Source organism: Carcharodon carcharias, chromosome 6, assembly GCF_017639515.1.
Source record: "Carcharodon carcharias isolate sCarCar2 chromosome 6, sCarCar2.pri, whole genome shotgun sequence".
NCBI lineage: Eukaryota > Metazoa > Chordata > Chondrichthyes > Lamniformes > Lamnidae > Carcharodon > Carcharodon carcharias.
The window spans coordinates 129284177-129296256 of record NC_054472.1 but is presented as its reverse complement, the minus strand read 5'-3'; the positions used below and the strand labels follow the sequence as shown (position 1 = coordinate 129296256).

The window sequence follows — 12080 nt, the reverse complement described above, 5'->3', positions numbered from 1 at the left end:
TAACTACTCTATAGTTTTTTTAAGAGATGGGCAATATTTATCATAATTTTTCTTCATAATTTAGAGGGAGGAAATAAGTCATTGCAAATTAACTCCAAGATAGCAAGCAGGGGTAACATTAAGCATTTTGGGAGAGGATATTACATCTCCACAGTCATCTACACTTTAAAATCAGAAGCTCTTTTTTGTATCTCTCCGTAACTTCCTTGCAAATTTGTCTCTACTAGTTGGTGGCCGATAGAATGCACCCATAACTGTACTGGTACCTCGATAGTTTCTTAACCTTAACCAAACAGATTCTGTCCTTGACCATTTGAGGGCATCCACTCTCACTAGCATTGTGATATTCTCCCTAATTAATTAACTGTTTTTTTAACTTCTCCGTCTTTCCAGTAGACCTTGTATCCACCTAGTCTTTCCATTTTTTGACGCATGTGTCCATTATTGCATGACATAATATTCCCATTTAGCCACCTGTGCTTACAGCTCACCAAACTTATTTACCACAGCCTGTGTGTTCCATACATGCACTGTAAATGTAATTAAGAACTTACTGCATTCCATCTTACTCTGATCCCATCTAATAACTTAATATTTCTTAACCATATTACCTGTCTCTCCCAATTATTTTGCACCTTGTTTTCCCTCTGTTACATCCTGGTTCCCATCCCCCTGCCAATATACATAAGTCACTCCTCATGACAGATGCATAGTATTTTCTTTTTAAAAAGGAAGTCAAATATTGCATATTAATGTTTATTTTCCTGACTTGTTCCCAGAAACCCCATTTAGCCCACTTCTCAAAGAGCACTTGGAACAATGGTTTCTAAGGAGCATGTCAGCTTGGGCATTAAAGATTACGTTTGTGCTCGAGATTCAAGATAATCCGAGATAGAAACTTTTCATAAAGAAATAAACTATGTGGTTTCTAGGAAAGTATCGTGGAATTAAAAAAAATCATACCAGTTACATGCAACTGTGATCTTCCATTTTGATTGTTACTTGAACAAGCTGTGGCCATGTCACAGGCTGCAATGTTAGCCTGCAAAGAAGGAAAATTAAACATTACAAGTTCAGTCAAATATCCACTCGCTTATCTAAATCATCATATTTACAGAGTCAATTGTTGCCTTTCTCAGAGCATTTTTCCTTCTTGTCTGTTTAGAATAAACTATAAAGCAGTGAAAAAAAGACATTCATATAGCATATCTCACGATCTCAGATTTTAAAAATTCTTTCATGGGATATGGGCGTTGTTGGCAAGGCCAGCATGTGCCGATCCCTAATTGCCCTTGAACTGAGTGGCTCGCAACACAATTTCAGAGGGCAGTTAAGAGTTAACCACATTGCTCTGAGTCTGGAGTAGCATGTAGACCAAACCAGGTAAGGGCAGCCGGTCTCCTTCCCTAAAGGACATGCGCCAAAGCACCTTTAAAGCCTCCTGACTTCTGAAATATAGTTACTGTTTGAATGTAGGAAATATGGCAGCCAATTTTTTACTAGTTCTTGGGATGGTAGTATCACTGACAAGGCCAGTATTTATTGCTCATTGCTAATTGCCCTTGAGAAGGTGGTGGTGAACTGCCTTCTTGAACCACTGCAGTTCATGTGATGCAGGTACACCCACAGTGCTATCAGGGAGGGCATTCCAGCATTGTGGCCCAGGGACAGTGAAGCAGCAGCAATATAATTCCAAGTCAGAATAGTGTATGACTTGGAGGTGAACTTGCAAGTGATGGTGTATCTACACACCGCCTTTGTCTTTCTAGGTGGTAGAAGTCATGGGTTTGGAGGCGGTGTGGTGGAGCAAGTGAATGATTATGTAGTGGATGAGGTGCCGATCAACCAAGTAGCTTTGTCTTGGATAGTGCTGAGTTTCTTGAGTGTTGTTGGAGCTGCACACCTCCTTGCAAGTGGAGAGTATTCCAATGCACTCCTGACTTGTGTCTTGTGGATAGTAGACAGGCTTTGGGGAGCCAGGAGATGAGTTATTCGCTGCTGAATTTCCAGCCTCTGACCTGCATTTGTAACGACAATGTTACGAGCCACAACCATAGGGCAGGTCCAGTTACATTTCTGGTCAATGCTAATCCCCAGGATATTAATCATTCTCTTGAATGTCAGGAGGAGATTCTTAGATTCTCTCTTCCTGGAGAATTTGTGCAGAACAGGCTCCCAAAATACCAATGTGATAATGACCAGATAATCTGACAAATGATGTTGACTGAGCTATAAGTATTGAGCAGAGCGTACGAAATAATCAGATAATCTGTTTTAGAAAACCAACTTTTAATTTAAAACTGTATATATGTTTATAAAGCTTTATTTAACATCTTCTGTCTGCCCCTCACTCAACCACTCCCCACCCCCCACCACTCCACAAAGATTATTTGTGAAAATAATTGTAACCAGTTCCTAAGTCATATTAGTTATTTTGTTACAACAAATATCTTTGCTAAATCCACCATAAGAACAGAAGAATTAGGAATAGGAGTTGGCCATAAGCCTCCTCAAACCTGCTCCGCAATTCAATATCATGGATGATCTAATCTTGGTCTGAATAGCATTTTCCAACCCGTTCACCATAACCCAACATGCTGCATATAACCAGAAAATAATCCAAGTACAAACTGACTGGAGATTGCATTAAACAGAAAGATATCATAGTGTTTCAATGACAAGCTATGCCCTGATTAATATTTATCCCTCAATCAACAGCATCAAAACAGACTATCAGGTCATTATCACATTGCTATGTGCAAATTGGCAACTGCATTTCCTACATTATAACACTGACTACACTTTAAAAGTACTTTATTGGCTGTAAAGTGCTTTGGGACGTTCTGGAGCCAAGACGGTTGCTATATAACTAAACAGTTTTCTTTCTTTCACTGCTTTATCATGATTTTCTCCAAGAGAACTAATTAAGCTTGTTTCCATAAGATTACTGGGAATGCGGTTTGTCCTTTTCAAATATAGTTGGAAATTCAGGAATCTACTCCTCAAATATAATTCTTAACAGAATAACAAGGAGGTTCAGGCTACAGAAAAAAAGCAATTAATACACATTTCTCCATTTTTTAGCCCTTAACGCTAATTTACTTTAGAATTTATTTGCACCATATAGTACAAAGTTGGAGAGATTAACAACAGGTTTTTATAAGGGAAAAAGTAGTAGGTCATTTGCCTACTGAAAAGCTAACTCTTGCTTACATATTTAAAATAGGATTCATTTCTTTTTTAAAAAATGGAAGCCACTGAATTCCCCTGTATCTATCCATGAAATAAACCCTCCTAATGTGTAATATGGCATACGTGAAAGATTAAATGTCTGTTACAGCTGTCACAACAGCCTCACTCGTCACTATAAACTATTGCTACATATTGTACAACTTTGTAGAATGTGTTGCATAGTCGTAACTTACTCACCATGTTAATGTAACATATGTGCTCTGCGAACTTTATAATACAATGCAGGTTCTAACAGAATTTTCTTTGCCCAAGGTTAAAACAGAAGTTATTTTTGAGTTCTTCACATATAGATACGACTAACAGACACATAAACACATGCAGACAAATTACATTTATATTTTTACTTTCACTGCACCATTTCTGGTAGGAGCAAGCAACCAAACATTTCTATGGAGCAGTAAGTGTCTGGTACAAGATCGAGTCACTCCAGTTTATATCCAAATCTACTTCCAAGTCCCAAAAGATTTACTGACATTTGTCTACATTATATGCACTGAGTGAGCTGTAATATTTCAAATCATTATACTTACTACATAAAGGTGTTTATATATTCTAAGGAAGTTTCTTGTTAGTACCTTTTCTAAGTAGAAACCTGCTTGTTTCAGTCTTTGGTACTTATAAAAGAATCAACAGAAAACATGGGCACAGCTTTTCCGTGGAAACTCGAGGAAATTGATAGTCTTCGTCCATGCAGAATTCACATAGCTACGAAAAGAAAGTTGAAAACAAAGGGAAGAGCTACTGCAATACATTAACTTGCTGTGCATCTAAAAGAGCTCCTGCTATGGCCCCAGCCACGCAATGCCTGAATAATTTAACCCATTTTTCTCCATTCAGTGCCATAATTTAAGGTGTTAGTGGCCTGCTGGACTAATTGCAAATTATTGGAGAATTTTATAAATTTATTCTTGGAATATGAGCAACACCAATGAAGCCACAGTCGCTGCCCTGACCTAATTGCCCTCAGGTAGTGATGGGTCTCCTCCTTGAACCACCTGATTCCCTGTGGTAATGGTGCTCCTCCAACAGTGTTAGGTTTGTAATTTCAAGTTACTGATCCAGAAACATGAACAATGTACAAGTCAAAATAATGTATGACTTGGAGGGGAATCTTCGAGCAATGGTGTTTTTGTGACCTGGTTGCTTGTCCTCAATGGCAAAGGTAACAAGAGGGGGAAAGAATTTCAAAGTAACCTTGGTTAGTTGCAGCAGTGCACTCTGTAGATCATGCATACTGCAGCCACAGTACATCAGGGTTCTGGATATCAAGTTTTGTGGTAGGAGTGCTGATCAAGTAAATTGCTCTATCCCAGATGGCACTGAGCCTCTTGACTGTTGTGGCCGCATTCCTCTTTGAGAGTCAGCTGTGGCTCAGTCAGTAGCAAACTCGCCTGTAAGTCAGAAGGTTGTGGGTTCAAATTCCACACCAGGCCTTAAGCAGAAAAATAATCACAGATGACACTCTAGCGCATTACTGAGGAAATGCTGCATTGCTGGATGTGGTGTCTTTTGAGTAAGATGTTGAACCAAGTCTGCCCTTCCATGTAGGTGTAAAAGATCCTATGCCTCTATTACTAAGATGAGCAGGGTGTTATCTCTAGTGTCCCAGTCAATATTTATCCCTCAATTAACATCATGATAACAGATTACCTGGTTATTACCACATTTCTGTTTGTGGGAACATGAAGTGCACAAACGGGCTGCCACATTTCCTATATTACAACAGGGACCACACATCAAAAGTACTTGATTGGATGTAAAATACTTTGAGACTTAAGAAAGGTGCTGTATAAATGCAAGTTTTTCTTTTCTGAGTCAAGAGGTGTACTCCATAAGACACGATAGGAGAATGATGCCATCTAATATATAACGTATCATGGTATAGTTGATATCTTCTAACATTTGCAATGATCCCTATCAAGACCAATAACTTTTTAAAAGAGATATGAATTTCCCAGCAACCAACTGAAAAAATTCTCCGTTTTAAGACTCTTACTGCAACAAACAAACAAAAATCAACATCAATGTGATGAATTCCTAGTTCATGGTTCATCCTAATATTTTAGAGGTAATGTTTTGTTCTGGGAAGATTGCTGTTGTGAAGGTTAAGGTAACTAAAATGCTGGGCTTTAGAGATTGCCAGAAAGCCTAAAAGAAAATGGCAGATCAGAAGGCTATCCATATGAGTTGAATGGAGCCAGAATAGAAGAGATAGAGCCATAAAAACAGCAGGTGGGCTTGCTTGGTTGGAAAACAAGAGGGATGATTTCTACACTGCTTGCAAAGTGCAGTCCAGAGAGATGTTTTGTTTTGGGAGTTGAAGCTAAATTAGTTTAAAAGCATTCATTGAACCCTGAAAGGTTATGTCATCATGGAGATAGGCAGAGTTTAAGAAGGTTCTCTGGTTTCAATTTATCTGAGTTTTCTGCAACGGGGAATATACAGAAAAGGTGCTGCTGTTTGAAGGCTCCATGTAGAAAAGGTGCTGCTGTTAGCAGGCGCCAGGCAGTTAGGGCTCAGAGAAGCTCTGGGAGTCGTTTGGTGTAGCTGAGAGTGCAATTTGGACTTTGTGTGGTTTGCAGCTCACAATTAAGCCCTGGGAGCTGTTCTCTACTGTTAGGACTCAGGAAGTCTTGGAGAGCTGAGAAGGAGGTGGAAGGTCACTGGTTCTATGCTGGAGACGGTTATGGTTCGGAAGAACCCTTAGGAGGCATTTCTAGCTCAGTGCAGCAAGGAGACTGGAATTCAGAGAAACCTAGGGGCAGTGCCAACTTAAGTGAAACTAGAGGTCTGCAAAAAAATTGGAATTGTGCCAGTAATTAGAGGCTTTGTGAATCCAGTAAAAAAAAGTCTCAGGAGAAAAGATTGAACTATCAGAAGGTGAGCAGTCGCTCAGGCAGTCCGAGTCAGAGCAACTTTTGGGGGAATTCAGAGGCTAGATCTTCAAAAGTGAGCAGTTGAAATCCCTTGCGAGGGTGACAAGAGTTTTAATGTGTTATTGAGACTCACATTGGTCACTGGGGTCTGGGTGGGTTGCTGAGAAATCCTTGGTATTTGTCTTGGTCTCATCTGCTGTTTAATGTGCAGTGTGGTGTGTACAACCATTTTGCCTGCTAATTCATATTTACCTCGTTAATTCAGAATGTTAGAGAATAAGATTGTACATTGTTTTACTTTTCTGACTTTGCGTATTAAAGTTTATTTTGTTTGTTTAAAACCATGGAATCTTGTGATTTTATTCTCTAAGTGGGTAACTAGGATTTCAAACTTTGTCTAAACAAAAAAAGTTACTGGTCACTAACCAGATCATAACATCAACTAAACATTACATAGTAAACAACTAGTAAATGACTGCAAAGGGTATTTTCCCCCATTAATTAATTAACACAAACAAAAGCCCCATGCCATGCTTATACATTACAGCACACTCTCAGCAGATATGTAGTCTTGTAGTTTATGTCCAAAATTCCTCCCAGGCATACAACAGGTTCTCTTCTCCTGCTACACAAGAGTGAGCCTTTCAAAGCTCTTTTAAAAGTCCCTTCACTCAATACCCCGAGTATAAACAAAGCAATCTCCAACATCAAGACACCCTCTGGTGACTCCTTGGTCTTTAAATCGCTACATGTTATAGCTCTTCAAACAAGAAATTCATTCTCACCAGCATTCTGCTTGGTGGTTAACACAAAAACAGTCTTTCCCCCTGCTTGCCAAAGGAGCTATTTTGCACTCCCTCTCCAGGTCTCTGTCTGACTGAGACTGCGAATCTGTATCTAAAAAACAAACAGATGTTCTTTTTTTGTGTCAAGGTGTGAAAACGGGGACCTGAGTTCTATGAGTTTCAATCGAGACTTCTATCCCCATGACAACCAAATCACATGGGCCTGCCCGTGGGCAGATTTCAGCATGATTACATTCCCTCATTCCAAGGCATTCTGCCTTACGTTAAATTGAGACACAGTTTAAAACGTAATCATCTTTCAAAATCTTACATTTGTAACACATTGCCCTACAATAAAATCAATTCTCTCCCTTCCTAAATCAATTATCTCCCTTCCTGTAATTGTCTCTAAATCACTTATTTTTATTCTATTGCTCTTATTCTCTTCTACCACTTCTCTCTCCAACCATAAATTGTCCCTTTTTTTGATTTTTCTTCACTCTGAAAGTCTCTCCTCTATTTTTATGTCTCCACATTTTTTACTAATGTGATTATCTGTTCTTATCTTTTGAAAAGGTGTACAGCATGCATTAAGATGGAAAGCAACATATACGATGTTGGAAGTGAGGGGGGGAAAGGTTTTTGGAAAGGGGCCGTAACATAGGTGTTTGGGAATAAAATTAGATGCGGAAGCCCAAGGAGGTCCTTGCATCCAGAAGGAACAAAGGTTTGAGTTTGGAGCATGAAAGGTTACAACTGAACAAAGCCATATTGTTTGAAGGAATGGTGGTCAGTGTATTAGAGTGGGAATCTTTACTGGGATTATAGACTGGAAGCTGCTGGGATGTGTGTCAGAACTGAATGTAGCACCAGTGAATGAGATTCTGAAAGTAAATGTCCAAATTTCATACAACGCTGTTATTAGAATTGATGGCGAAAACAGTCAGCCAATTTGTAGAGGAGCAGAGTGAACTTGGAGTAATGAGTACACAGTGTGTAAGAAGTACTGGGAGGGAACTCGAAGTTGGTGGTGTGAGAGAGCAAAAAATGCGGAGGTGGGGGTTTCAATGGAGAAATAGATCGATGCTGGGATCAACGTAGAAGGATATCAAGGCTGGCAAGCGTTAGTGTGTGGAACTGGGAGTAGTCCAGCACAAAGGACAGGATCAGAATGACCACAGATTAGAAAATGTGGCCATCTGGAGCAAAAAGGAGGTGCATTGCTGGAATGTGGCAGAGTTAATGGTGAGAAGTGTTGGGCAGAGATAAGGAATAACGTATAGAAGGCACAGCTGAAGAGGCTGTGAAAACATCGGACTAGGTCATAGCATGCACAATTAAAGTATAAAAACAAAAAAACTGCGGATGCTGGAAATCCAAAACAAAAACAGAATTACCTGGAAAAACTCAGCAGGTCTGGCAGCATCGGCGGAGAAGAAAAGAGTTGACGTTTCGAGTCCTCATGAAGGGTCATGAGGACTCGAAACGTCAACTCTTTTCTTCTCCGCCGATGCTGCCAGACCTGCTGAGTTTTTCCAGGTAATACAATTAAAGTATAGCCATTTTGGATGGACTGGGAAGCAGGTAGGTGGAGAAGCACTAACGCTGGGCAGTTAGAAGAACAAACAGGTGGGAAGAGACTGGTGTGATCAGATTCCTTACTGCACTTGCAAACTTTACATGTGATGTGTGGGCTGTAGACAAACCTTAATAGGTCAGGGAAGGCCACTGAAAGCAGCATAGAGATAAGCTCATGTCTTGGGCTCGGCTACTGAAGCAAGCACAGTGTCATGCCTGTGCAGGCATGAGGATTACAATTTTTTTAAAACTGTATTTTAAGGTTACATTTAAAAGCTTTGAACTGATTTTAAAAAGACAATATCAAAATGGCTTTAAGCTACCAAAAAGGTTTGTGGATCAGACTCTATTTATCTTTCAAGAAGACAAAGACAATCTTTAGTTTAATTATAGCTCACTGTGGTCTCACCCAGGGGATAACAAAGCTTTTCGACGCCTCATTGCAAGAATGTAAATTTCACCTTGGCCGGAACAAAAGCTAAATCTACAGGTAAGTAAACACTGTAGAGTGCTAATTTAAATTATCTCAATGCCTCATTTGGACAATGACTTGGCATTTGGTCATACGATACAATGGCCATCTTTACTCCTTGTTAAAATATAGCAAACTGCTACAAACCAAGTCAGAACTCCCAGACAGAACAAAAACAAAACTACCTGGAAAAACTCAGGTCTGGCAGCATCTGCAGAGAGGAACACAGTTAATGAGTCCGAATGACCCTTCAACAGAACTAAGTAAAAATAGAAGAGAGGTGAAATATAAGCTGGTTTAAGAGGGGTGGTGGGACAAGTAGAGCTGGATAGAGGACCAGTGATAGGTGGAGATAACCAAAAGATGTCATAGACCAAACGACAAAGAGGTGTTGAAGGTGGTGATATTATCTAAGAAATGTACTAATTAAGGGTAAAAAGCAGAACAAGCAAGATACAGATAGCCCTAGTGGGGGTGGGGTGGGGTGAAGGAATCGAAAAAGGCTAAAAGGTAGAGATAAAATTCATCCCACCCCACCCCACTAGGGCTATCTGAACTTTGCTTGTCCTGCTTTCTACCCTTAATTAGCACATTCCTTAGATAATATCACCACCTTTGTCCTTTTGTCTGTGACATCTTTTGGTTATCTCCACCTATCACTGGCCCTCTATCCAGCTCTACTTGTCCCACCCCCCCTTAAACCAGCTTATATTTCACCTTTCTTCTATTTTTACTTAGTTCTATTGAAGGGTCATTCAGACTCGAAACGTTAACTGTGTTCCTCTCTGCAGATGCTGCCAGTCCTGCTGAGTTTTTCCAGGTATTTTTGTTTTTGTTTTGGATTTCCAGCATCCGCAGTTTTTTGCTTTTATCTTAGTGTTTAATTAACTGCCATTCTGTTGAAGGGTCATTTGGACTCGAAACGTTAACTGTGCTCCTCTCCGCAGATGCCAGACCTGCTGAGGTTTTCCAGGTATTTTCGTTTTTGTTCTGGATTTCCAGCATCCGCAGTTTTTTGCTTTTAAGCACAGCCATCTAACTGCTGTAATCAACCAGGATAAAGGAGGGCCACAATGCAGTTCCTTGAAAGGAAAATAAAAAAACCTCCTCTCTCCCCTACCTGGTTCCATCTTCCAGCTTACCTTTGAAACTAACTTCCTGGCAGAAGGAGCCATCGCAACTGCTAAGACATTTCTACAATTTCAAGACCTTCACTTTCACAATGTAACAACATGACGATGAAATAACAGGCCTGCATTGAAACAGAGACAGAGATCCATTCCATTTTAAGTATTGTTTGTATCTTCATCTGTACCTAGTTTTGGAGTTCGTGTGTGTGTGTGTGTGTGTGTGTGTGTGTGTGTGTGTGTGTGTGTGTGTGTGTGTGTGTGTGTGTGTGTGTGTGTGTGTGATATGTAGTTTCTTTACTAGCCTTCAGGGCAAGGGAATGAAAACTAAACACCTATTCCTTCTTAAAGGCAAAAAGCTTATTTTTGGAACAAAAACAAAAATTGCTGGAAAAACTTAGGAGGTCTGAAAGCATCTGTGAGGAGAAAGAACTAACATTTCGAGCCCAGATGACTCTTTTTCAGAACGAAAGAGAAGTAGAAGTGTGGTGAAGTATAAACTTTATAAGGGGGGGGTGGGACAAATGAAGCTGGATAGAAGGCCAGTGATAGGTGGAGGCAAAGGAGAGATTGCAAACGATGTCATAAACAGAAGATCAAAGGGGTGTTGATGGTGGTGATATTGGCTAAAGGAGGTGCTAATGGTGACATTAAGAGTAGAAAGCAGGATAAGCCAGTGACAGATGGCCTTAGTGAGGGACGGTGTGGGAGCAAGGATCAAAATAGGCTAAAAGGTAGGGATAAAACAATGAATGGAAATAAATTTTAAAAATAATAATAGAAATAGGTGGAAAAAATGTAAAGATAAAAATTTAAAAATATTGGAAGAAGGGGATCAGAAAGGGGTGAGGATGGAGGAGAGAGTTCATGATCTGAAGTTGTTGAACTCAACGTTAAGTCCGGAAGGCTGTAAAATGCCTAATTGAAAGATGAGGTGCTGCTCCTCCAGTTTGTGTTGAGCTTCACTGGAACATTGCAGCAAGCCAAGGACAGACATGTGGGTATGAGAGCAGGATGGTGTGTTGAAATGGCAAGCTACAGGAAGGTCTGGGTCATGCTTGCGGACAGACCGAAGGTGTTCCGCAAAGCAGTCACCCAGTCTGCGTTTGGTCTCTCCAATGTAGAGGAGGCCACATTGGGAGCAAAGAATGTCGTAGACTAAATTGAGGGAAGTGCAAGTGAAGCGCTGCTTCACTTGAAAGGAGTGTTTGGTCCTTTGGCCGGTGAGGAGCAGGGAAGTGAATGGGGAGGTGATGCACCTTCTGCAGTTGCATGGGAAGGTGCCGTGGGAGGGGATTGAGGTGTTGGGGTGATGGAGGAGTGGACCAGAGTGTCCCAGAGGGAACAGTCCCTACGGAATGCCGACGGGGGGGGTGAAGGGAAGATGTGTTTGGTGGTGGCGTCATGCTGGAGTTGGCAGAAATAATTCCTTTGAATAGGAAGGCTAGTGGGGTGAAAAGTGAGGACCAGTGCAGAGGTGCCTTCCTCTCCCTCCCAGAACCATGATAGGGCTCCCCTTGTCCTCACTTTTCACCCCACCAGCTTCCGTATTCAAAGGGTCATCCTCTGCCATTTCTGCCAACTCCAGCGTGATGCCACCACCAAACACATCTTCCCTTCACCCCCCATCGGCATTCCGTAGGGACCGTTCCCTCCGGGGCATCCTGGTCTACTCCTCCATCATCTCCAACACCTCAACCCCCTCTCACGGCACCTTCCCATGCAATTGCAGAAGGTGCACACCTGCCTGTTTACTTCCCCCCTCTTCACCATCCAAGGAACCAAACCCTCCTTTCAAGTGAAGCAGCGCTTCACTTGCACTTCCCTATATTTGGTCTACTGCATTTGCTGCTCCCAATGCAGCCTCCTCTACACTGGAGAGACTAAACGCAGGCTGGGTGACTGCTTTGCAGAATACCTTTGGTCTGTCCGAAGCATGACCCAGACCTTTTTGTGGCTTGCCATTTCAACACACCATCCTGCTCTCATA

The 12080-nt window shown here is 41.1% G+C and overlaps 1 protein-coding gene across 5 annotated transcripts in view; it reads right to left on the bottom strand.

The window, feature by feature from the left end:
* The window catches only part of LOC121278672 (NEDD4-like E3 ubiquitin-protein ligase WWP1), a 197276-nt gene that overhangs the window by 117299 nt on the left and 67897 nt on the right, over positions 1-12080 (bottom strand). For 4 of the 5 annotated variants that reach the window (XM_041188990.1, XM_041188992.1, XM_041188991.1 and 1 more), the window contains exons 1-2: positions 4447-4518; positions 964-1042 (exon numbers count right to left, since the gene is read on the bottom strand). In XM_041188990.1, the coding sequence (XP_041044924.1) occupies positions 964-1042; positions 4447-4503 (136 nt within the window). In that variant the 5' untranslated portion in view covers positions 4504-4518. Of the gene's footprint in view, positions 1-963; positions 1043-4446; positions 4519-12080 lie in introns of those variants that run through there. The other variant, XM_041188993.1, reaches the window with a different exon arrangement.